This window comes from Poromitra crassiceps (genome assembly GCF_964638095.1).
Source record: "Poromitra crassiceps genome assembly, chromosome: 8".
Classification (NCBI taxonomy): Eukaryota; Metazoa; Chordata; class Actinopteri; order Beryciformes; family Melamphaidae; genus Poromitra; species Poromitra crassiceps.
The window spans coordinates 34,172,060-34,199,919 of NC_139629.1; the positions used below are offsets into that span (position 1 = coordinate 34,172,060).

Below are 27,860 nucleotides of genomic sequence, written 5' to 3' on the forward strand. Positions count from 1 at the left end.
AGTTGACATCTGCAAGCATGCAAGCCGAATCGGGAATAGTTCCCGACTTCGAGGTTGGCGAGGATTTTCAAGAGGAACCTAAAACGTACTACGAATTGAAGAGTCAGCCCTTGAAAAACAGGTCAGTGCTTTTGCCTGTGGACAGTTATTTCCCATGGAAAAGCGGTTTTGGTATTTAGGTGTTAACTAGGCTGCGGAGTTTAGAATATGGTCCATATCTTTACACGGATTCTTTTATTATACAAGGCGTCTCCGGTGATGTTCCTGCAGCTTGTCCGGTTGAGCTCTGGAGAAGGATACAGCTGCTCGTCTCTCATTCCTTATGGTTATATTCTGTTGGCCTGAAGTTATGCAACACTTGGGTGTTGTCTTGTCAACATCAACTTCAAATATTATTATTAGCCTGTGGAGGAAATGTCGGTTATTGAGGTGTTTTAACCAGTGATGAGGTGCTGCTTTCTTAAACGTGTGTTGGTTGTTACTAGGACTTATCCCAAAGTTGGCTTTTATTTGCATTATGCAGTCTGTGTCAAAATAATTATTTAGACTAGTACTAGGTTTATGCAAGTCATTGTGCATCGAAAATAATTGTCTCAAAGTGTCACTATTGGGCCAGTTTGTATGGACAACAGTAAAATCATTGACATTATAGGGCTATGTTTGGTGTGTCAAATAATATTCTATCTGACTCAATCAAGTTTTACCCAAATAAGCATATTCATCAATACTGAAAATGATAATAGATGTTCCTCATAATGTAGGATTTCTGAAATGCATTGCAAAAGAAAAAAGCACAACGTTATATACAGTACAAATTCACTGGGGTGGAAATGTTTTTTCAGTTCAGGACTTGAATAAAGGTGTAGCCCAGTTGTTATTTGGCTAATGTAAACAAACTGAAGCTGGTTCTAAATCCAGCTTTGGCCCAGACGGCTTTTACAGTAAGTCAAACTGAAGCTAGGTTCTTCTGCATGTAATCTTTGGAGGAAAAAATGCTCTCCACAACGTGGTGTAACAGATTGTTCATACATACATATAGCACATCAACAAAACCACACAAAAACCCACATCAACTAGTTTACTACTGACTTATTAAAAGCTATTTCCAGCCATGGCACGTTGAGGCCTCTCCAAACAATCGCCATTGAGCTGAGTCAGGCCCATAGTCTGATTTCACCTTTCGACCTTTTTGCTGGGAGTCAAAGCGACTGAGTGGTTTGTGCCTTCTGATGTTATTGCCTGTTCCCCTTGTGAATGTATGGTTGCATAATGCTATATTCAATGCAATTAGTGCAATCAAATTACTGATTACTTCTGTCAGCAGTTTTTGGTAATTTTGAGGAACCAAGTATGAGCTCATGCACTGCTCTCCAAAATGACAGGAACAGCCCAGGACCTTTATTGGCCGTGATACTTTGTGAGTTCAGTTGCACAATAGGTTATATATATATATATATATATATATATATATATATATATATATATATATATATATATATATATATATATATATATATATATATATATATATATTATAAAATATATATATTTTATTTTACATTTTATATATGCATTTTAGAGTATATATATATATACTCTAAAATGCAATGGAATACTAGAATATACACAACTTTATTCTCAGCTTGTGCTGATAGAACGTGACTTCTCTTTTGTAGGCAATCTTAATTAAGGGGTGAGCGTTGCGACACAAGTTACAAGTGGAAGCCTCTGTAGGCACTGAACATCTGTGGTGACAGTGAAGGTGATGAGACACATCTATTTAAAGAACGCCGTCTGGTTATCTGTGTTCTGTGTCTACGCTTCTTCTCTCCATCATTTTTGTTTGGAGGAGGTAGGTAGTAACATATCATGCCCTCATTGTCAAGGAGAGAGAGAGACGGAGAGAGACAGACTGGGAGAGAGACAGAGAGAGAGACAGGGAGCGACAGACTGGGAGAGAGACAGAGAGAGAGACAGGGAGAGACAGACTGGGAGAGAGACAGAGAGAGAGACAGGGAGAGACAGACTGGGAGAGAGAGAGAGAGAGAGAGAGAGAGACAGGACAGTGTGCCTCTGTGTTCAGACAGAGGTCTTATTGCAGACCTTTGGTAAGCGCTCAAGCTATTTTTTCCTCACTTGCCATTTTGTTGCCCTTAGCGTTTCTGTAGTTTATCCCCTTTTCTCTAAACTCACCCAGAACACCGTCATCTTGTGCTTCCCTCGCCTTTAACCCAATTCTGGATTTTTTTTTTAAACCAATTTCTTCATTAGCGAAATGTCATTACATTGTTACGACACGCACGAGCTGAATCGTATTTTTGTGCTCCCAGCAGTTTTGTGTCATTGCTATTGCAGGAGTATATAGCATTCCCAGTATCACTGAGCTATACCAGAAGAACCAGAGGGTGAATCACACAGACAATCTGATGTAATGCCATTTCCACTGGGTTCTATGTGGACTCGTCTGAAAAGTTGTTTCGATTTGAAGGTATTCCACTTCCTCTTCGGTTTCCCATCACATGAGGATGACCCAGCATAATAATAGTCACGACGATGACTGTGTTTATGAGACATTTTAGTCCAAAACGAATATAATTCGTTTGATTGATTATTGGCTTGTCTGATGTCTTCTCAAGGCCGCCCGCGCAGTGTTTCTAAATTTGAAATCCTCTGCATGGGGAATATGCCATTTATTTCTCAAACCGCAGCAGACGGCGTGCCAGACGTTTTGAGCCTAATATAGACGTGAGACCAGCGGTGAAACCAGTGTTGTATGCAGTGTGAATCAGCTGTCTAAATTTAGCAGTGGATGTGTTATCTCTGAAGCTGGGAGTTGTTGGAGATAATCTTTTTAAATTGCCGTGATATTTGTCAAGCAAACCGATTGAGATCCACAGTCTGCTAGTGAGATCATAATATACTGAGAGTCTTAGCAGCTTAAATTATGTTTTCTAACTTATGTGACAACTGCTGACAAACTATTTACATTATTATTTACAATTGTAATGACATCTTTACTGTTGTGGTGGCCTACTACCTTCCCGAGCATCAATATTTAGCAGATTTGTCAAATGTAAATTGTTTTTATGATACCTGAATAGTATAATCTAAAAGCTGGAACCATTAGTCAATGGTTCTCAAAGTGGGGTCCGGGGACCCCCAGGGGTCCGTTAGTCCTTGAGGGGGTCGCCAGCAAAAAGGTTAATTTATTTTCACTAGAATTCCAACCATAAGTAACACAATGACATAATGCATGACTATTTTGGTCATGGGTTTCATACACTTGATCTAAATGTGTGATGACCCTCCCACTCTCCTGGCCCCATCTTGCAGGAGCCTGGTGTTGGGGTCATTAGGCTGATTGGGTGCACCTGACCTGGGCCGGTCACGGTGCACTCATTGGACTTTAGAAGACCTCTCTAGACCGTCACCAGAGACTTTTCAATGTAGAGACACCTCAACTTCCAGTCACTTCCTGTATCTGTTTCGCCATTGCCACACCCCCTTAGGAGACTGGGCAGCCAATGAAGTTTCATACCATTGACGGATAGGGTGACCAGATCCCAGCAAACCAAATGTGGGACAAAGAGTACGTTTTGTGTGGGACAATATGGGACATGTTCCGTGTGACATGTTACGTGTCGGCTGTTCTGCCGACTGCATCGGCAAAACAGCCGCTCTCCAGCATGCTAATCAGTCTCACATGTGTTCCTTCTCAATGTCCATCTCTGAGTCAATCATTTATAGATCCTAGGTCACCTTTCACCCCCGGAAGTGCAACGTTAGTACTCTTATGCAGCTGCTCTTATGTCTCCACCTAGCGGTAAACCTGCGGTACTACACTATAATACTAAACTATCAAAGCTTACAGTAATAAGCAGTCAAAGTAAAGGGGAAAGATTAAGGAAATGATCTGTGATTAATTGTTTGGCTGTGTTCTTGCAACATTCAGTCCAATCTCTTTCGTTTGGACACTTGAACATGATGGACTCATTCTGGGGGAACTCTGAGTCTGGTGCTGTCTGTCCTAGACTAGTCAACGCACACAGGGGCCTGAGGGGGAAGACAGCGAGCAGGAGCAGGCGTCATACTGTCAAGGCAGCGTGGCAAACTAGTCACCTTTAGGTGGCACTAGTCACCTTTTTGATCCCAATATATAGGCCACATAAGTAAATGCTTGTGAGTGGTTTTGTGTCTGGTAACTATGTCACCTCCCCTGTACTGTAAACAAGTGAAGAGATTTATGAAGGGCACAAAACATAATTATTACAGAAATAAGATCTTGTTTGGAAAGAAGTCTTACACACCTGCACCAATCTCTATCAATTTGACTTTTTTTCTTTACTTTGCCCCCGAAAGAGCATTTCTTTTCGTAGGTTCTTGTTTGAGGAAGTTACACAATCAAGAGCATGCCATGTTTAACGAGGTTAATTGAATTTGCCATTGATTGTCTTTATATTTGCTGCTAAGCTCATTGGTTGAGACTTAAACTGGTCTAGACTAAACACTTGCATACCCCATTAGCAGTGATGTGCTAGCTCATGATCGGGTGGCAGCTGCAGCGAGCGGCGGTGTTGTGATCAGCAGGGAGTCTGAGTAGATCCATCAATGTACTGTCATGCCGGGTGATTATCACAGAGATCATAGAGAGCCAAGGTGGAACGTCACTTCCTGCTTCAGCACTGTACCAGAGATTCTCATCCACCATTATTTTCCCATAGACATTTTGTGAAATGCATATAAAAATAGTTTTACTCGTTCAAACCAAACGGTACAGATATATTTAGAAACAGGGGAGATCGAATAACATTTCACTCGGACCAAAACCAAAGAATTTCTTTTTTCAATGTTGTTGTTTTTTAGTTTTGGTCCGAGTGAAATGTTCTATGGTCTCTCCCGATTCTAAATATAGCTGAACCGTTTGGTTTGACCAAGTAAAACTATTTTTATAAGCATTTTACGAAGTGTCTATGGGAAAATAAATTGCGGAAGAACATCTCTGGTACAGTGCTGAAGCAGGAAGTGACGTTCACTTTGCCTCTCTATTCCAGCTGAGAGATCTACTGTAGCCTGCCAGGACGCGTCCCCATCCACTCTGTGAACAAGGCCAGTCTGCCGGAACCGAGCAGAAGGCAACATCATCACATAGCAGCTGCTTCTTCTCAGGATACCTCATTTTTTTACAGTGTAGTTTTCCCTCACCTGTGGTTGTCCTTCCTCGCTGTGCTGTGCATGCCCTATAGTTGTATGATCTTCATATGTCATTGTGCAGTGCAGCTCTTTCCTCTCAACCTACAGTTCTAGTAGGATATATAGGTCAGAGAGAGTACAGTAAGCGAAGCGAGTAAAGTGCACCCTCTGGTGGGCAAAATCCTAAGGTCGTTAATGACATTCATTTTCTATAGGCTACTTACTTTACTGGTTGTCATTGCTTGTATTTTAATAGGATTTCAGGGGTTCATGAATTCATCCCGTCTGCAGTATATATCTGAATCAATAACATTGGTGTTCTGCTTTGCTCTGAAGTGCATGCATACTTATACTGGTCCCTCACTGTGTGACTTAATATTACTTTGTGTGTGCTGCATATGTGTCTCAGGCCATGTTCACATTACAGGCAAATCCGATTTGCTGCTAAAGTCGTTTATATAAAGTCATCATTATCTTGATTGGTTTCCCAAATCTGATTTGGGAGTGTGTCCACACTGCCACAAATCTGATTTGGCCAAATGTTCAAGTCAGATCTGTGTGTCCAGATACACCGAGCCAATGAGTCAATGAGCCGACATAGTTTCTTGCAATGTTTGCATGTCTGCTCTCTGCTCTTCAAGTCCCCGCCCCCTGCAAAAGACACTCTCAAATCTGATTTGGTTGATCAGCGTGTCCACACTGATCATCATATCAGTCGAAAGCAGATTGGAAACTACCTTCATATGTGGTTTGGGACAAGTGACACAAATCAGACTTGGAGCATCCAAACTCATAAAACCAATCTGGATAGAATCATTAATAGGTCATTAAAGTTCCATCAGATTTGTACTCCTAGTGGGAACATGGCCTTAGTGAGACACTGTCTATAGTTTGACAGCACTGTGGCTGGAGTGTGTGTTGTTTCCACCCCCCCCCCCCCCCCCTCTGCTCTTGGTCTGAGGTCTGAGGTCTGAGGTGTGGGACGTGTGTGTGTGTGTGTGTGTGTGTGTGTGTGTCCATGGCACACTTTGAGCGCTGCGCTGCCAGCATGACTTTCACTGCTCTCCAAGGGCGGGAGGTGCCCCTTCAGGAAGACAACAAACAAACAAACATGGACGCCATAGGAGTGCAAGTGTACACATCCTGCTCATTTGACTGCCTGTGAGGATGGCACCTCCAGACACGCTTCAAGACATGACTTTGGAAGTGAGTTTGGAGTGTGTGTGTGTGTGTGTGTGTGTGTGTGTGTGCGTGTGTGTGTGTGTGTGTGTGTGTGTGTGTGTGTGTGTGTGCGTGCGTGCGTGCGTGTGTGTGTGTGTGTGTGTGTGTGTGAGTGTGTGTGTGTGTGTGTGTGTGTGTGTGTGTGTGTATAACAATATACGCTGCATGCACAGATGAAGGGCAGTGTGTGCAGAGCTGTGTGGAAAGTATAGGGTATACATGCTATACAAGCTATTAATAGCATTCTCCTTGCGCATGTTATATTATCCTATAGGTTGTGTTTTGTTGCTGAGTGGTATAAGTTTTCACTGGCTAATAATTTGTCATTTGGATGAATATACTGTCCTCTTCTTGTTAATTGCAGACAGTTGACAGTAATACATACTTCATTTATGTGAGAGCACTTACGTGGGAATTTTGTGTGAATAAACTTTGACAGAAGACATAACACTTTTTGATCCAATAGTTACTATTACTAACAAAATGGATTATTTGAAATGGATGGGAAGTTAATGTTGGTCACGTTACCTCATATCACAATTATAGCTATCAGCTCTCAACATAAGTCAAGTGTGACATCGGTCATGACGTGTGTCTCGTGACTCATCACCCCATCCTCAATAGCCAATCAGCCCCTGTCAATATGACGTCGCTGCTGAGCCTATATATAGCCGTGGTCAGCGCGTCATCAGCCTCTTCCTGGCCGCTCACCTTAGTGGTGGCCGTACCTGGGCCGATCGTCTTCTCTGGAGCTGTGTTTCGCCCCACCCACCTCCCCAGTCCACCACCAACCTCTTGACTCCTGAAGAATTCCCTACGGGGGGGGATTCTCTATCCTAGATTGAGCAGATGCCCTCCTCTCTCACCACAAGAAGAGGGTCATCTTACCACGGAGTCATTACGCCAAAATTAGTTGCCATGCTATTCGTGAATAAAGCTTGCTTGTCAAATTTTACCCACTGGTCTCTCCTATTGAAATATAATTATGTCAGCATTAAATGTTTTTTTTAAATACTTGTGGTTGTAATGTAATGCCATTTGTTTTTAGATGGGGTTGTTGTTATACTGTACCATTATTGTCCATTAGGCCGAGCTATTCTTTGGTCAAAAAAGGATCTTTCTTTGATCACATGTGAAATGCACATGTGCAAAATCACATGTGATCACATGCAATCACATGTGATTTTTGCACGTGTGAAGTTCATGTGGTTTTTCTGTGAGGGGAAGAAGATCTCTGTAGCTTCAATCAGTTCAAGTAGTTTCCCTCGTTCTGTGCGGTTCCAGAGCCACTTCCTCTTCCTGTTTGAGTGACACCGCCGCCCGCCCGCCACTCACCAAAGTCTGCGTCTTGGAGATAACTGAGATTGTAGTAAGACAAACGCTGGAGCGTGAAGGAGCGGCATAACTGTAGTGTGCAGAATCAGAAGAATCATGAGCCGGGTGGGGGGTGGGGGGGAAGAGACTGTACAGCCATTGTTGTTTTTTTCTTTTGATACACACACGCACGCACACACACACACACACACACACACACACACGCACGCACACACACACACACACACACACACACACACACACACACACACACACACACGCACACACACACGCACACACACACACACACACACACAGTGGCAAGTTAAGCAGGACAAAAGAGCTTTTGATGTGTTTCAGTGGTCTGTTTGGCAGAAAGCCACCTTACAGTCAGAAGGGAGAAGTAGAGAGCCAAAGTGAAACGTCACTTCCTGCTTCAGCACTGTACCAGAGATTTTCATCGGCCATTTATTTTCCTATAAACATTTCGTAAAATGCTTATAAAAATAGTTTTACTTGATCAAATCAAACGGTTCAGATATATTTAGAAACAGGAGAGATCGCATAACATTTCACTCAGACCAAAATGTAAAAAACTGCAGATTTAAAGAAAATATTTTTTCGATGTTGTTTTTTTTAGTTTTGGTCCGAGTGAAATGTTATATGGCCTCTCCCGATTCTAAATATAGCTGAACCATTTGGCTTGACGAAGTACAACTATTTTGATAAGCATTTTACAAATTGTCTATGGGAAAATAAATGGCGGATGAAAATCTCTGGTACAGTTCTGAAGCAGGAAGTAGGCAGTCACTTTGCCTCTCTATGGAGGGAGAGCACTTGAGCTTTGCTACATAGGAGAGCTTCTGGTCATGCAGGTGTGCACATATGCTGCGCGCGCACACACACACGCACACACGCACACACACAAATGCACACAGGCACGCACACACACACACACACACAAACACACACACACACACACACACGCACGCACGCACACACACACACACACACACACACACAACACACACACACACACGCGCACACACACACACACACACACACACACACACACACACGCACGCACACACACACACACACACACACACACAAACACACACACACACACACAGTCAAAATGCACACAAGCACGCACGTGTCTGGGGTGTGAGAGTCCCAACATGGTTAAAGAACACAGCTTGTTACTGGGTTACTGGTAAGGGTGTTTGAAATCCTGCCGTCACGACTGCTGAAGTGCCTTTGAGCAGCACAGTCCTCTCCTCTGCTGTTCCCAGTGGAGCTGTTAGCCCGGCTGTGCTGAGCTGCAGGAGTGCGTGTGGTCTGTTGTTTTCTGTTCTCTGCTCAGAATCTGCTGTACCGTATCCTGCCTCCAGGCTGTTGTATTTGTGGTGATGGAAAACTGTTTACCTGCTTCAAATTGCCTGGAAGGCCGTGAACGAGTTCTAACGTTGTTGTCTGCAAGAGCTTTGTGTTTTCAACTTTGGGCCAACAGACACAAAACCCCCCCAAAACTATAGAGGGAGCTTGAGTTCATGCACTCCAGCTGAATAGCTGATCAAATCACTGATGATGGAAGGTGTTGATGGGGAGCAATCACAATATAAGTACAGTACAGGTACAAATGTCATCCAACTCGTCATTTAGCCGTAAAGCTTGCAGCCATTTCTCAGTGAATTCTAAGTACACGTGATCTCATGTGATCAAACTAGACAACAATTACTCAGGATCAACATTGAACATTTAAAACACCTAAATGATCGGCATAGAGTGTGTGTGTGTGTGTGTGTGTGTGTGTGTGTGTGTGTGTGTGTGTGCGTGCGTGCGTGGGTGCGTGCGTGCGCGTGTGTGTGTGTGCGTGCGTGCGTGCGTGTGTGCGAGAGAGAGCCCCCTGGTGGCGCGAGGTTAGACAGACACAGACTCTATAATCATCAAGAGAGCAATCTCCGATTCACACGGCTTTTGTCTCAGATACTATTATAGGTAAGATGTGATGCATCAATATTGTAATTATACTGTTTAATAACAATCGAAAATCTTGTTCGTAGCTGCTTTAACATTAGATGTACTTCCTTCTGTTTGAAATTGCTACGATGAAAGAGAGAAAAAATTAACCCTGACGCTACTTATAAGGAGAAACATAAAGGAACTTGATAATGGTTTGAGAGAAGCTAACCAAATCAAGTCTACCAGCCAAAAGAGTTGATTCACTTTCTCCAGACACCTGGGCAAACCAGTTTTCAGAAAAGACCAAATAAGTACAGAGTAGACTGTACACTTTTGCCAACTTATATAGAGTTCATACATTATTGTCCTGGTGCTTCTAATTCCACTTTGGTTTCAACATCAGCATTGTCTTCAGAAATGAATCTGATCATTTCTGAAAAATGAATATAAAATGTTCCTTATTCTCCCAAAATAATCCTGGCTATTATCTCTGAAATCTGCTTTTCATGTTATATCAAAGCACTATTTTGTTCTTGTACAGCGTTTAGTGGGTGTGCGTGGTGTTGGAGACAATGAGATTATATGCAGTGAGGGGGGAATGATGGTATGCGGAGGGCTCAACACCCAGTGAATACGCTGCAGACCGAAGCTGTGTTTGACTCCACTCGCTAATTAGTGCGATTACCGCACAGCTGGATTAGCCGGACATTTTGCAGAGAGAGTTTTTATCAAAAGGATCACTCACTCCGCGAAGGCTTCATCCCGACAACTTCTGCTTCAGCAGAGCCTCTCTATTTTAGGACTGCAGGCCTCCGTCTGTCTGGGGAGCAGGCGTCTACATTTAAGAGACTGGGAAAACTGCAACAAGCTTTTGTGAAAACATCTTTCCCTCTTTCTCTCTTTGTGTTGTTCGGTGTTTCAGGCCATTCATCTCCACAGCCTCTGTGAGTGCAGCGGCTCATCTTCACATCAGATTGTTCATCTTTTTTAAATGACTATTGACTAGAGCTGCAACGATTACTCGATTCATTTGATCAGTCAATCGACATAAATTAATTGCCAACTATTTTTGTAATCGGTTAATCGTTTAGTACTATTAAGGCAGGGGAAGAAAAAAAATTCTCTCATTCAAGCTTCTTAAATGTGAATACATTTCTGGTTTCTTTAGTCTTCTTTAAACTGAAGATGATCTTTGGTTTGTGGACTGTTGGTCAGGACAAAATAAGACATTTGAGGACGTCATCTTGGACTTTGGGGGAGAAAAAGTGATCGACATTTTTCACCATTCTGTGACATTTCATAGACCAAGAGACGAATCTATCGGTTGAGAAAATAATGGTCAGATTCATCGATCATGAAAATAAATAATCATTAGTTGCAGCCCTCATTGACCTGATGCCTGCCTTGGTCCCTGAAGCTGCCTTATGTAATATCGATCTGTTTTGAAGAAATAGAATTCTGCAGTGAGATTTTCCCTTTCTGTCTCTCTGGCCCTTCCTGTCATCTCCTCTGACCATCTCTTTCGTCATGTTAACCTCATTCCATGTCTCTTTGCCCTCCATGTCTTCGCTACCTTCTCGACTCGCCGGCGCACCTGCTAATCGTCCTCCTCTCTCATCGCTTTTGCTTGACCTCTCCCTCTTCCACTCGTCTAACCTCTTTCCAACCCCCTTTCTCTCCTGTGGCTTTCTTCTTCTTCTTCTTCTTCTTCTACCTGCTCTCTCCGTGTCCCCCCTGACCTCTGACCCCCGCGTCTCTCTCTCTCCTCTCTACCAGCAGCCCGTCGGAGCAGCAGCAGCAGCGCGGCTCCTCCAAGCCGCCGCTGAGCTCCTCGGCCTTGACGTCGCGCATCCTCCTGCGGCAGCAGCTGATGCGCGAGCAGCTCCAGGAGCAGGAGCGCCGCGAGCAGCAGCAGAGACAGCAGGCCGCCTCCCACTTCCCCCACCAGACGGCCGCCGCCCAGACCCCCGCCATCAACGTCAGCGCCCCGCCCACTCTGCCCCCCGCTGCCCAGGTGCCAGTGGAGGTGCTAAAGGTAAGCATCTGTGCCCCTTGTTTCTGATGGAGGGGAGGGATGGGGGGCTCCCTGTTAAACCCATTGATACCTGATGCAGCGTTTGCGTGTATATCCCTCATTTGTGTGCGTACCCCTTTAAGACCGCGAACCGCGTTAACGCGGTTCGCGGTCTTAAAGGGATACGCACACAAACGCTGCATCAGGTATCCATGGGTTAAAGCTGTTATACTTAGGAATTATGAGCTTGCCACCGCTGGAAGTACAGTCGGAGTTCCGTGTGTTGGAGTTCTGCAGCTTCATATTGTTTGCCGCTCTGGTGCACACAGTCAGGCAGTTGTGGTTTTACTATGAGAGAGGGTGTAAAAAAAACTCCGGAGTGAGTCAAGTGTGTTAAAACGCGTATATGGGGATTATCTTTTCCAGAGAGAATTCCTCTTTAATGCACGCTGTGTTTCCAGCCATTTGGATTTAGCCATCTTTAATCCTATTTGCTCAGCTACATTCACATCTTTTCATAGCTTTGATTCCTTGGCAGTCCGAGGGACCAGAGACCGTCAAGACTTTCTGTACTAGTAGAGAGAGAGAGAGAGAGAGAGACTGTTGTGTTTGCCACAGCGCAGCTTTAAACTTCATGAGAATACGTTTAAACCAGGCAGTTTTTGGTAAGTTTGCCTATTTTGTTATTGGATGTCTTTTTGAAAATGTACCTAAGGAAAAAAAACGATATACCGGTATATAGAAACATATTGCTGCTTAGTGTGTACAAGTGTGTAAGTGAGCACGTGTGTGTCTGTGATTCATTTGAGGTATTGTTGTATTTTCTATTTTAGAGTTGTTGTTTTTACTTAACTTTATAAAGTATAAAATGATCTACCCTGTTTGATTGGAAACATTCTTATGATAAAAATGTGTTGGGACGATATTTTCCTTGTTCCTCACAAAACGTATACGAAAACGACTCCAATCTCAAATTTGTGCTCAAATTTGCAATCTTTACTTGAGAAAAGAATCGTGCTTTTGCATCACTAAAGGTGATGTAAGTGTGTCTGAAGTGCACATCCATGCATGCATGTGAGGTGTTTACCTATCTACTGTCTCTAAATGTGTCTGTGCTTTAGACTTTGCATTTCTGAGAGTGACACTAAAACAAGCGCTTAGTTTTCACACTGGGTCTGTCATTTCCATTTTTCCCTGCAATACATTGATTCCTGAAAGGCCGTCCGATCATAGGTTTAAAAAAAAATACATTTCAGGGAATCTCTGTACAAAAGCTCTTTTCAAGACTTTAATGATCAAATCTACAAAAAAAAGTGGCAATTCTTTGGTGCCGAAAAATCTGTATGGGAAGTATCATGTGAAAGAAAAATGTGCTTAGGTCAATTTGGAGATTGTTATTGTCCCCAAAATTATGCATTTACAAAGAAAAGATATCTACTGTACAGAATGTACTGTATGTGTGTGGGCAGTCTTTTAGGCCCTCTATGCCACAGACTGGCTTTGAATAGTTTATGCATTAAAATATTAGTTTAGTTTAGTTTGGTTTGGTTTGGTTTGGTTTGGTTTGGTTTGGTTTGGTTTAGTTTAGTTTAGTTTAGTTTAGTTTAGTTTAGGTTAGTTTACTTTAGTTTAGTTTAGTTTAGATTAGTTTAGCTTAGTTTAGTTTAGTTTAGTTTAGTTTAGTTTAGTTTATTTAAGGATCCCCATTAGAAGCACGCGGAAGTACCTCTAGTCTTCCTGGGGTCCTGAACATCGAAAATACAAACATACTAAAAGGTACAGTCAATATGAGATAAAAAGACAATCAGGTAGGCTGAGTGTCTAATAAAAAACATTATGGTAAATGATGGTATTACAGTTGATAATAGTCAGACATTACTGATTGTGGACAATACAGACACATGGAATAGTCAGATATACAGTCAACTGTACAACAGTGCAATTAAGCGCACAAGACAGAGAAAGAAACGTGATGTGATAATAATGTGATGTGGTATGACAGTAATTGTTGTGTATCCTCACAGGTAGTACAGTATATAAGCACATAGTATCAATGTATAATGAATGACTGGATAAGTCTTATTTAACCAAACAGCAGGGCACAACACATCCATATCTCCTCTTTCATCACCCTGGACGTGTGTGGCATGGGCCCACAGTGAAACACAAATATATCCATTGAAACCATAAGATTGCCCTCCTCATGTAGCATAAACATTACTTTACTCTCAATAATCTGCAGCTCTTTGAGAGGTTTAGGGCCCCCCCCCACCACCCCCCTCTACAATACGACAAGTTAGTGTAATTTGCTTTGGCGAGAGCTTACAGACATTCTTCATTGACTGAGGTCCCCGATGAAGAAAAGGTCCGTTCCAGCCCGGCGCTGTTGAGCAGGGCATAACCTGCTCGCCTGTCTGCGCGTTAGATTAACAGTCCACACACAGAGCTCCCTCCGGGGGTACCAGGCAGAGCCGCGCGCCCCGGACCTCAAAAGTGCAAACATGAAGCTTTAGATGAGTTTATCTAAAGACTGATTGGGCCCTTAATTAACCAAGTGACCTCTGACCTCCCGGGGAATAAGTAGGGGATCAGTTTGGGGGATCAGGACAAAGGCAAGCACAGCCTTACCACACACCCGAACGCTAATTCAGCGAAGAATGTCCGTAATTAGCCCCCACCGCTTTCATTCCACGGCATATTTAGGAGGAGCAGAAAAAACACTGCTTTGAAATTGATGTAGGATCACTTCCTAAAAGGGTACCAAAAAAAAGGATTTATAAAAGGATTTATGTACCATGAAAAGAGTGATTTGCGAGGCTCCGTACAAAATGTACATTTCTTTTGGATTACACCGTTACTGTTAGCTTGCGACCACTGTGCATCAGAAAGTATAAATGGGTGTCACACAGGTGGCTAATTGGCTTGTCAATTAATGCAACTGTGCATTCAAGATAAATGCATATTTTGCAGTGTTTTTTTTTCTAAACTTGTAGCATTCACCGTAAAAAAAATGTTTTATTGAGCTTAGACTGTGCAAAATTGTTATACATCTTACAGTTAGAATTAATTCGAAAGCTAATTATGAATCAGTATAACAAAATGTGAATATTTCAGACTAGTCACTATGCTGCACGTAGGGAAATGCTGTAACATGATCACAGCAGCATTAGTATCATCAGGCTTACTGATTGGATGAAACTGCAACCACACTTTATGCTAATTTCAACTTTTCAAGACACACGGTATTTCATTTGTTGTTGTTGTTGTTCTTTTTAAATCCCTGTGTATGTCCCTGTTTGTCTTTGATCATAGCATGCTTATGGTTTTATCAATAATGTGGTCTGAATGTTGGCATGCTTTAACTGTCTGTGCTGGTCTGTCTGCCTGTATAGTCTGTTTTAACTTGCATGGTGCCAATTGCTTTGGCTTGCTACATGTTATTTTTACTTACATTTTTATTTGCTTGTGTGTATTATTGTTGGTGTTTGTTTTTAATGCTTGCTTGCTTGCTTATAATGGCTATCTTAAGTTCTGGCCAAGGGACATCAGTTGAAAATTAGCCGTTTGGCTAACACTGGCATGTTTACAGTCATGTTAATTAATGTGCACTGTCCCTCAAATAAATCAGTAAATACAAATACAAATTCCTGATTTGACGGAATTGTGCATAGTAGCATCACACTATGTCTATGTTTTAGCTATATCCACATTGCGAGAGATGGAGTTGTTCACGTTAGCATCACAGTTGTGTTTGCGAGTTCCAGAGGCCACATTAGCAGCTTAAGCGTTCAGACAATGTGCCCTATTCTTCAAGCCTGCATAGCAAAGGGGACATTCCTGTTCATGTATCCTGGTAGGAGCATCATGGAATGCTCAAAAGCACACAAGTAAAAAAAATACATACAGATAGCTGTTTGTCAGCCGTGCTCGTCAGCCTGCACTGCGTCCTCTGGCTGACGAGCCGGTACAGTAACGGGCTTTGTGCTGTTTTCAGAACGCTCTTCACTTTTGGGGGGTTATGTTTTGCTAAAAGCCCTCAGGGACTGTTGGCAGCTAAAAATGAGCCGATAAACAACAAACTGTCTATTTGCTGCTTTTGCAGACGCTGTTAGTCAACAATTGATTGATTTCATGTTTCCATCCAGAGTCTTTTGCAACGGGCAGATTCAATGGAGTTCAAAGGGCAAAGTTCGAGCCCTGTTGACACTAGTGTCTCTCAGCAATTCATCGCAGCCCATCGTCCTTAACACAGCTTTTATGCACACTAAATCAGTAGTTCTCAAATGGGGGTCCAGGGACCCCCAGGGGTCCGTGGCACTTTGCAAGGGGGTCCGCGAAAAGCTTTCAGGAAAATAAAAATAAAACCTTTATTTATTTATTTTTGCAAAAGCTTCATAGTTCAACGAAAATATTTGATGCTTTAAATCTAAAATGGTTCATGGATTACATTCTAATGTAACAAACCTATCGATTTAAAAGTCAAACACGTTACCGTGGAAACAATTAAGCTTAGCCCAAAATCAACAAATCAGAATGAGGGTATATTTTCTATCTTGTAAGGGGTCCTTGGCTGAAAAACATTTGAGAACCTCTGCACTAAATGACTCAAGTCATTTCAATGCATCCCAGAGCCATGCTTTTACAGACGCTGTGTAGTCTCCTTATAAGTACTTTATATGCTCTGACACAAACCCTGCAAAAGTTTATAGATCAGAAGCATCTATTTTGTACATAGTACCGTATAGAGAGGCAAAGTGGAACGTCACTTCCTGCTTCAGCACTGTACCAGAGATTTTCATCCGCCATTTATTTTCCCATAGATGTTTCGTAAAATACTTATAAAAAGAGTTTTACTGGTTCAAACCAAACGGTTCAGACCATAGAACATTTCACTCGGACCAAAACTAAAAAAAACAACATTGAAAAAATATGTCCTTTAAACCTGCATTTTTTTTAACGTTTTGGTCCCAGACTCCCAGTGAAATGTTATGCGATCTCTCCTGTTTCTAAATATATCTGTACCGTTTGGGTTTGAACCAGTAAAACTATTTTTATAAGCATTTTATGAAATGTCTATGGGAAAATAAATGGCGGATGAAAATCTCTGGTACAGTGCTGAAGCAGGAAGTAGGAGGTCACTTCGCCTCTCTATAGAGAGCATTGGTTTCCTGCCCCATGTCTCGGCTTTCAAAATAGATACAGCTCTTCCCTCCGACAGATTCATCATCACCAAAGCGAAGTATTTACCAGCGTATTTACGGCGCCAGTGCGTTCTAGCCTCAGGTCTGTGGCCCCCCAGGAGGCTTCAATGAACTCAGGGGCGGGAGGGACACCCATCTATGACAGTGACAGTGATCTATGGCAGGGACCTGAGGGGGGGGGAAGCAAGTTGGAGAACCGCCAGACTTGACTACTGTAAAGGCAAAGGTAACAGCATTTGATCGGCTCAGGAAATGATGATGGGATTTAAAAACAAAAAGAGATTGAGTTTGTAAAGCATGTACGGCTGTGGTGAGGCCAAACAACGATTCAACACTTTGAAAGACAGAAATTCAGTTGTTGCATCTGTCCATGTAGTCACTAAACTAGATGAATGACTTCAAAACCGTCATCTAGTTTGACAGTTATTGAGAGTTGATTTGAGTTAATGAGTTATTCATTTGAGTTAGTGTGGACCAGTGATGTCACTGGTCCACACTTTAACACTCAATAACTGTCAAATTAAATGACAGACTTCAAAACAGTTTACAGTTTTCTGATATACTACTGATGTTCTAATGATACAAAGCTGGTTGAAAATGGGCGGAGTGTTCCTTTAAAGACATCGTTCAGTAGTATTGGGGAATTTGACTGTTTTTCACACTTTCCCAGAGTCAGAAAGAAAGACCGACATTTTTTATAGTCTGAAGCTATCGTGTCTCAATTGTTGAGATCAAATATTTGCTGGGATATTTTGGGGCTTTGTTTGAGGGGAGGCCCTCAGACTTTGAAAACCCCTGGTATATAATATATATTATAATATATATATATAATATAATATAATATAATATATATTCCACACTTTCTTAGTATTAATTTAAGAGCGCACATTTTGTCTTGTGCGGTGAACTCCATCCCCTTTGTTTCTATTTTTAGGCAGGGAACAGCTAATTACATGCCGTGTGTGTGTGTGTGTGTGTGTGTGTGTGTGTGTGTGTGTGTGTGTGTGTGTGTGTGTGTGTGTGTGTGTGTGTGTGTGTGTGTGTGTGTGTGTGTGTGTGTGTGTGTGTGTGTGTGTGTGTGTGTGTGTGTGTGTGTGTGCGTGTGCGTGTGCGTGTGTGCTCGCGCGACAGTTTTATGGGCCTGTAATGAGGACAGTAATCCTTTGTATCTTTGATTCTATTTTTAGACAGGGAAGGGACAACTACAGTTCTGTAGATATGTGTGAATATTGAAGAGTGAGAGACAAAGACAGAGAGAGAGAGAGAGAGAGAGAGAGAGAGAGCCTGTGTGCATGTGTGTACTACAATACACAGCTTGCATACAGACATATGTGGCGGCACAGTTGACCTGGGCAAATCCATCTCGTGTAAAATAGCGCGTGAAGTGATGTCACAGTTGACCTGGGCGAATCCATCTTGTGCGAGTGATGTCACTGGCGAGGGACGTCACTCAACTGGAAGTGATGTCACGCAATTGCCCAACTGATGTCATCAGTTGCTCCAGTGCTTTTCGGCTTGAACCCCTGGTATATATATTTATTATTATTATGATCAATAATCTCAATAATCCTATCATAAAAATGTAAATAATACCATGATCAGAAGAAACTAATAGAAACTGATATTGTAAATGTGACCCCCCCCCCCCCCCTCCCCGGTGGAGACAGCTTTACAACCCTGTAATGGCCAGTTACATCCCAAGATCATTCAGTCAGACAAGATCATTCAGTCAGACAAGATCATTCAGTCAGACAAGATCATTCAGTCAGACAAGATCATTCAGTCAGACAAGATCATTCAGTCAGACAAGATCATTCAGTCAGACAAGATCATTCAGTCAGACCTGCAGGGTGGACTCAATTAATTTGCATGCATCTGTGTGACTGTCAAGAAATAGACATCCCTCAAGGCTTGGAAAAGACAAACAGAGACTGACATCTCAATAGATATCTTTTTTCCTTTTTTTTTTGCAGAGTACCACCAAAGAAATGCTATAAGTGATAACACAAGAAAACACAAATATACAACACAACATACAAATAACCTTTGAATACTAAAGGAGGTGTATGTCCCTATCTGTTGTCACCTGCTGTTATCTGTCATGCATGCTAGTTGATTGGATAAACTATTTGATAGAGCAGCGGTTCCAAACCTTTTCAGACTCAAGGCCCCACTTGAAAATCTCAGAAATGTTTGCGGCCCACATCCGAGCGTAAACAGTACGGAGGCCAAATAATGTCCTCATTTTAACGATAAAACGAGCTGTCCATCACCACCACACAGAGTATATAGAGTGGAGCACACCCAAAAAGTTTGAAGAGGTGCAGACTAATGAAAATTCAAAGTAACATAAAGAAAAGAAGTCGCACACTCAAAATCTCCTCTGCTGTGTTTTAATGGTTACACCAACATGTTTCGGCGAAAGTGCCTTCGTCAGGGTGCAGTACATCACCACCACACAGAAAGCAAAAAGTAAAAGTGAGGGGCTGTCTGCTCTGCAATAGGCTAATTAACAAGAAAACTATTACAAATTAAATAACAGTATCATGTAGAAATGCATTCTCATACATCATAATAATCATAATCATAATGTATTTTTTCCCCATGAAGATAGTAATGTTTTGCAAATGATTTGACGGCCCACTTGCAATACCTTCGCGGCCCAACAGTGAGTGGGCCCTGGCCCCACAGGTTGGAATGGCTGTGATGGACATTTTAGTGTAGTTCAATGTAGTTATGCATATCCACATTGAAGTAGGCTTGTGTGAGACTGCAAGCCAATGCCTCAGAAAAGATCTGCATTATTTGATATGCCATGTTTACCTCAGCAGATCTGTAATGCATGAAATAGCCCACTGTATCCGGTTGGTATACAGGAAATCTGACTCAAAGTAATCTTTGTGGGTGTTGATCCGAATATTACATGGTGGTTAATATAAACATGTGGGCCTGTGTTAGGGCAGACTACTCTCTAGAGAGCGTTGCCGTGCTTTGCTAGCAGTCAATTTCCCACAGATATTGAATATCCATGCTTAGCGAATGGCACAAAGCAACTGTGAGATGTCCTTTAGGCTCCACGTGTCCCGAAATATCTGCCCTCATTATCGGTTGGTTTTTACAGCAGCTCATGTATTTACACCTCTTGAAATGGAGTGTGCAGGCTCAAGGGCGCTGGAAGAAATATCAGAGGGAAGTGAGAGTTTGTCTGCAGCCTGTGACCTCCGGTAATGAAGCTAAATCTTCAACAGAACAGGGCAGCGGTGGCCCAACGGTTACAGAAGCGAGCGTGTGACCGGAAGGTCGTCGGTTCAATCCCCGGGACCGGCAGGCAGGATAAATCTGGGTGGGGGGAAAGTGAAAAAGTGGCGCTTGCCCCCCTCCCTCATTACCACCACTGAGGTGCCCTTGAGCAAGGCCCTTATCCCCCAACTGCTCCAGTGGAGCTGCTCAGTGGCACTGGCCAGCAGATCAGACTGTTGGTTGTACTGGTTCAGCTTCCAGGTATGAATGTGTGTGTGTGTGTGGATGTGAACAGGGCGCTCCTGAAAAAGAGAGCATTGCTCTCAGTGAGACTCCCCCTGTATAAATAAAAGGTTAAAAAAAATGCATCAGTTTCAAAAAATGAAGTAGCCTATGGGCTTTTATTCATCATCGTCATCATCAGCTAGTTTTGAGGCAAATGATGCACTTGAAGTCGTTGAGACTAGAAGCACCGGAAAACACACCCTGCAGACAAATGAGGATGTAATGGACTCTTGTCTTTGATGATGAGTTAAGTTAAGAACACATTCATCACGTTCATCACGACCGTCTGGCTGAAGACGTGCACGGGGGCACTTAATTAAAAGGCCCACGGCATGTTTCCCCTAAACGAGGTGGCTTTGCAAAAGAAAGAAGCTAACTGTTAGCGCCACATCCTGACGTCAAGAGATCAGCCATAAAGGCATCAATTCCGATTTTACATAAAACAACACGCATTTGAAAAGGCTCATTGTATTTTGACTGAGAATTCCTAACATGCGTATCTAATTACTTTTCTGGCCATTTATGAGATGAACTGGATGCGTCTGTCCTCGTGCTATGAGGCTTATTCCTCTGATGAAGCCAAGAGAGAACCAGCTTAACTGTCCAACAACGTTGTAGTCCTTCATAGCCTTGTTCAAACAAAGTCAGAAGTTAGAGCAAACCGTTCTTAAATTGGACCAAAGAAGTTGAAAATATGCTTGAGATGCTTGGATATTATCCTCATCAGGTATGCTTTAAATTAGTCTTACCGGGTCTTTTATGGATTATTTTTCCCCTGCAGGGGAGACACGCAAAGCAACTTATAAGAGTTTGCATGAATAATGACATGAAATAGTATCACACTTGCATTCTACCTCATTTCTTAGTCTTAAAAATCGAAAGTCTTAAAATTGACTATTAACTACAGTAATGTTTATGTATGTACAGTATATGTATTATGTATTTCCATCCAGTGATGCATTGTCTTTTTTTACAAACTGCAAAATCAGTCCATCAGTCAGTCCATCATGGCCAAAATATTTGGGAACATTTAAATATAGATTTTCAAACACGCCCAAAACGCGGCATTACTGCTCCATAAAAAATGTATTAGATACAAATGTGCGTAGTATCTTTTATATCAAATTTAAAATATTTTTTTATAGAATTGTTTGGGACTAGTACTCGTATTGTGATAACGATACTTAACATCTCAAATGAAAGATACATCATGTATCTTTGCATTTGAGAACTGTGTGAAATGTATTTTCATATTATAATCAATACAGTAACTAAGAACACAAAAGATAAAAGACTATCGCTATCATTTCATTCTAAAAAAAGACTATTCTGCAGCAGAATGGCTGTTTTACAGCTAAGCAAACAACAGCTAAGCAAACAACGAAGTAAACAAACAAACAGTGACTATAAGCATGAAATGTTGGTCAATTTAAGGTGTAATTTTTAACTTCCTCAGCTCAATGACATTTCATTCGCCAATATGATCTGATGATATAATTTGATTTCTGGCTTATTAAGTGAACAACATTCCTTGAATCAGAGGCCACTCATAATCACCAATGCACCCACTGACCTTTTTCATGTTGTTGCTCCCACTAATACATCATCTGGAACCCTTTCTGTTTGTGTCCCTTTTCTCTACACATCTGTCTTCCTCCCCTGCCCCCCTTCCTTCTCCCCTCCCCTCCTCTGCTAACCAACAGGTCCAGACACACCTGGAGAACCCCACCAAGTACCACATCCAGCAGTCCCAGCAGCAGCAGGTGAAGCGGTACCTGGGGAAGCGGGGCTCTCAGGTGGTGAGCTTGCCCTGCCCCAACCAGTCCTCTGACCACGGGGGCATGCCGCCCGGGCCGGGCAACAGCGCCCCCAACAGCCCTATGGCCTTACTGACCCTCCACTCTAGCTGCGAGAAAGAGGTGAGGAGCCTCGCCTCCAGCATGTAGCTCATGTAGCTCCACATTGTTTGTGTTTCACCTCAACACATTTTTCTCACGGGGGACAGTTCTCATCTGATCTACGATGTAGTTATCCGTACAATATTTTCCTTTCTGTTATGTCGCCTTGCTTTAGATGGACGATGTCATTGATGACATTATTAGTTTGGAGTCGAGTTACAGCGATGATATCCTGGGCCTGATGGACCCAGGGCTTCAGATGGCCAGTACGGTATGTGTATGTTTATGTCACTTCATCCTCAACATTCATAGAACATGCAGAGCAAGTGTGATCTTTTTGGGCTCAAAACTCGTCCCTTTGGGGCCAAATTCTCAGTTTGATTAACATTGGATGTTCATGGAGAGTTTTGAGACCTCTTTTGTGTTTAATTAAATTTTTCCTGAATATAATCTCTAAGAATAATTGTGAATGCATTGAAAATGCAATCTTAATGTAATGCTTTACAAGCAAGTGAGCAAGCTTGCTATGGGGCTACAGCTATTAAGGCTTTTGTGTATTTTTCATCCGAACTTTTGGTTTTCAAATAAATACGACCTCATGTTGTGTCACTCACGTTTACACACTGACTCCGACATTTTCGTCCGTCATTAAATTTTTCGGAAACGGGTTCGATTTCCTGCGTTTTTCGCATCAGTCAATAGCTTTTTTGCGAGCTGTGTTTTCAGATGACGGATTAAGAAAACGCATACGAAAAACAAACTGTGATGGACACGTTTTAGGTTCCCTCTGGTAACATTACACACGGACCAACGAGCAGCTTTTTGTCCGAATGTGATTGATTGAATATGTTCACTTTACCAACGGTCCCATCATGCTTTGCACACACGGTTTCTCACTTCTCATAGACAATGAATGGAGGCAAACTGTATCAATGAATAAAGCATCGCGTAAGGTAGTGCGGCGGCCCTTGGTTAATGTGTTTGGTGCGTCCCCTGACCCTCAGATTCCTGCAAACCTCATGGACATCTATGGAAATCAGGGTTTACCCCCACAAGGTCTGGCCATCAGCAACTCCTGCCCTGCCAACCTACCCAACATCAAAAGGGAATTCTCTGGTGAGCAGCACAGCACATCTCCAGTACCCAGGCCTTTGTCTAGCCTAGACTGTAGCATTTTATAATTAGTCCAGGCCTTTGTCTAGCCTAGACTGTAGCATTTTATAATTAGTCCAGGCCTTTGTCTAGCCTAGACTGTAGCATTTTATAATTAGTCCAGGCCTTTGTCTAGCCTAGACTGTAGCATTTTATAATTAGTCCAGGCCTTTGTCTAGCCTAGACTGTAGCATTTTATAATTAGTCCAGGCCTTTGTCTAGCCTAGACTGTAGCATTTTATAATTAGTCCAGGCCTTTGTCTAGCCTAGACTGTAGCATTTTATAATTACGGTAGTCCAGTTTTTGTAATCCTGTAAATCTCTCTAGTTGGCCACCGCCAGCAGGAGAACAACAGAGGATTAACTCAATAGCTTGATGATCATAACATGACGTGTAATTTATGACAAAAATTATATGTATATTTTTTCACACATTTGTATCTATTCTGTACATTTTTATATATTGAAAACATTATTTTTTCCACATAGTTTCACAATCCCCGGCCATCATGCACATGCTCGACAAGTCTGGATCCTGTGAATTTGACAACTATCAAAGGCCCGAAGGGTTTCCTGTAGGTATGTCTGCTTATTTAGCTTCAAAATATGAGTTGTTACACATTTTGATACTTACACTCTATTGGTAAAGATGCATATTGATAGTTCAAAGTGTTTTTTTTCAGAGTGTGAAGTCAGAGCCATGGCAAAGGAAAGGCAGAAGAAGGATAACCACAACTTGAGTACGTTTCAATTGCATTTTTTATAGGATACGATGATGCCTGAAAATGCTTGAAAATGTTTGGGTATCATCACCAAAGTGTCATCTCATGTATTACACTATAGAATATAATCAAAACAAACGATCAAAATGGAGTTAGGTCAGCTAATTTATGTTTGAACTTCTATATTGTAACTAAATGACTTCATGAGTTGTAAGGACAACTAAATATTTTCTCCTTGAACAAAATAAATGATAGACCATGTGGTAATAAGTTGAGATGAGTCCCCCCTAGCCTGGGGTGATTGAGAAAAGAATGTTCATGCAGCTCTCCTTGTCTAACTTTTCCATTCACTTAATTTGGAAAGGATTGGTGCTGCAGTGAAGTAAATATCATTTTAAAACATTAAACATTAACTGGTGACTTAACTTTGTGAATTATATTGATATAAAGCAATGCAACTGCTTAGATTTCAGATGATAAATTAAACAGACTTCTGGGTATACTTGTTGATATGTCATACATAAACCATATTAATTGTACTCAACTCATCCACCCCGATGTGTAGCGCTCACCTTGTTTATATTACAATTTACATTTTTGTTTTAACACGTTCACTGCCAACGACGTATTACTCCGTCAAAAAAAATCCAACGGTTCACTGCCAATGACGTATTACTCCGTCAAAAAAATGATTTTTTTTTTTTTGACCGTGGGATGTGCATCTAACCCTTTTACATCTCTTATATAATTATTGGAACCACCGAACGTTTACAACCCATTCCACCGACCCACTAATTGGCGACAGTGCTCTCCTGACTAGAGGAAGGCAAGCATTTTCATGAGAATGGCTTCCTCGAAGCCATTCTCATGAAAATGGATTGGCGAAAACGCTTTCGTTTTCACGCTGATTGCTGGCGGTGCGGGATTGCAAATTTGCATAATAGATTACGGGTGGAACACACTTTGAAACACGCAGCATAAATATGACCAGAATCGCAAAAGCTTCATCAAAGCTCTCAACCAAAACTCCAAGAAGCGAGCGAGTCCATCCAGACTTCCTCAAAGAGCGGCCGCGCAGACAGGCACAGCAGCAGCAGCAGCAGCAGCAGCAACAAGCTTGTGACACGGCCGCTGCAGCCAAGAAGAACGCCCACGGAGGGAGGAGTTGGAAGCAGAGGGGGGTTTCCTGCTGTTATGGAGGAAATTACTGTTCAAAACTATTGTTTAGATGTCTGACGTCTTACTGATGCCAAAAATGAATGGTTAAAGTGACTGTTCTATCGAATTTCACAAAAAGCCGTTTATCTCTGAATAATTTTTCAGACGCTGAAACCATGCTGTATTCAACTGCTAATGCTTACATAACTACTAACTCTACAAACTAACTCTTTTAGACAGAGAAAGCACACATTCTATTAGTTCTTTTGAGATATTGTGTGTTCACAAAATCTTAGCAGAAAAGAATCCTCGGGTCTTGAAAGATGAGCCAGAATCCTCAAAAAAACCCTCTGGCAGAACCTACCTACAGTAAAAAAAAAACGGCTGGCAGTGAATGTGTTAATGTATTAATATATTCAGTAGTTTATGTTTTACAGACATTTGTCTGGCTGAATACTGAACTTAAGATACTCCATGCAGTTGTATTAGTTGTGTGTAGACACTATGCATGATTGTGATGATTTGTTTTTCAGAATTGTTTATAATTTTTCTCTTATTTTTCTTCTGTAGTTGAGAGACGAAGACGGTTTAACATCAATGATCGAATCAAGGAATTGGGAACCTTAATTCCAAGGTCGAATGACCCGTAAGTTATCATTTACTTTGATACGACTCCAAGATGTGCCATATTCAATCACCAAAATCAGTTTTCTGTCAAGCAATGTAAACCCATGGCTTCCTGTTTTTGCTGAGTTGAGACAGTTGTCTGATGTAACAGCAGTTTAGGGTCTGAGGCTAACGGCCCCTGTGTGGCCTTCAGGGACATGCGCTGGAACAAAGGCACGATCCTGAAGGCGTCGGTGGACTACATCAAGAAGCTGCAGCGGGAACAGCAAAGGGCCAAGGAGCTGGAGAACCGCCAGAAGAAGCTCGAGCACGCCAATCGACATTTGATGTTGAGGATACAGGTAACAAACTGCCTTTAAGCCTGAATGGGAAAGCAGTGTTCCAAATGATCACGGTTATTATTTTAAAGTAAAAGGAAACAACAACAATGAAAAGGTGTTCAAAAACATTGTCGTGAGTAAATAAATAAAAATGGTGGTCTCAGTCTCGTCTCGGACTCGCCCTCTCTCGGTCTTGGTCTTGACTCAGTCTCAGACAAGCTGGACATGGGATTTTATTTCAAGACCGGTCAAGACCACAACTGCAGTGACATGACATCAGTACCAGTACCATTTATTTATTTTAATTGGCTGTAAAAATCCCCCCTTCATTTGCAACCAATAACTTTTACCACTGAAGCCACACTTCTTCTTGGTTCTTGGTTTATGTGGTCTCGACCCCAACACTGAGGCCATTTACACCTGGCGCTAACATGCGTTTTCTGTGATCAGATTGCAATCAGATTGTGTTTTATCACTTGCAATGCCAGGTGTAAACACCCCCAAAACGCATTGAAGAAGGATTGCAATCTGATCGGCCAAACCACCTCCGGAGGTGGTCAGGGATGCATTGTGTACACATTGAACACAAGTGTAAATGCAATGTGTCCTCTCAATCTGGATACAGCAACTTTATTGAGAGGACAACCATTTCTGCCATCGGATTGCAATCAGATTGCAATCAGATTGCAGAAAATGCATGTTAACGCCAGGTGTAAATGGAATCAGGCTGAAGTGATAAAATACAATCTGATTGCAATCTGATGGCAGAAAATGCATGTTAACACCAGGTGTAAATGGCCTCAAAATGTCAAGTTAATGTGATCAAAGTGCTAATTGTTCTCTGTGTCCCTGTCTGTGTTGCTGCAGGAGTTGGAGATGCAAGCTCGCGCTCACGGCCTGGCCGTCACGTCCTCGGTGCTGTGCTCTTCCGAGCTCGCGCGGTCCATCAAGCAGGAGCCGCCTCGGGGCGACTGTCCCCGGGACCTGTACCCCCCCCTGCACTCGCACCCGCACCCCCAGCAGCAGCACCACCCCGCGGACCCCGCTCAGCCCGCCGGCCTGGAGCTCTGCCAAGGCCACTCGAATTTCCCCGAGGGCCAGCAGGGCAACCCGGGCCACTACGCTGCCCACGGCAAGGTCGCCTCCAAACTCAACGACGTCCTCATGGAGGACACCTTGTCACCGGTGAGGGGGGGGGGAGACCCTTTGCTCTCGTCCGTCTCCCCGGACGCCTCGCAGGACAGCAGCCGCAAGAGCAGCATAAGCATGGATGAGAACGACCCGGGCTGTTAGCACCCCCTACTGGAAAAACCCCCCGGCCTACATCTTCCTCCAACTACCCTGCTGCAAGTATCCGTGTCAGTAGCTAACACATTCTCAGCTGCTGGGATGTCCTTTCTCTTCTTCATGTTATTTGTCCCCCGCGCGTTTACATATATTTAATCTTTTCCATTCATGTGTTGTTGTTGCTTATATCTTTTCAAGCCCTGAACCTTAATTTCAAGGACTGATTTTAAAGTACATGTTTTTCCTGTTTAATCAATATTTTGATG

The 27,860-nt window shown here is 42.4% G+C and overlaps 1 protein-coding gene across 2 annotated transcripts; it reads left to right on the plus strand.

Annotated features, from left to right (window-relative positions):
• mitfb (melanocyte inducing transcription factor b) lies at positions 1 to 27,600 on the plus strand (the record flags this gene model as incomplete). Of its 2 annotated transcripts, none has more annotated exons than XM_083641898.1 (10): positions 1 to 121; positions 11,467 to 11,725; positions 22,134 to 22,349; positions 22,504 to 22,605; positions 23,333 to 23,444; positions 23,970 to 24,055; positions 24,166 to 24,220; positions 25,931 to 26,006; positions 26,181 to 26,328; positions 27,175 to 27,600. In XM_083641898.1, the coding sequence occupies 10 exons, from the start codon at positions 18 to 20 to the stop codon at positions 27,598 to 27,600; spliced, it is 1,584 nt and encodes a 527-aa protein (XP_083498024.1). The 2 variants fall into 2 exon arrangements, with proteins under 2 accessions (XP_083498024.1, XP_083498025.1); XM_083641899.1 differs by having other exon boundaries at positions 18 to 125; positions 11,483 to 11,725.
• Positions 27,601 to 27,860: the final 260 nt, after the last annotated feature.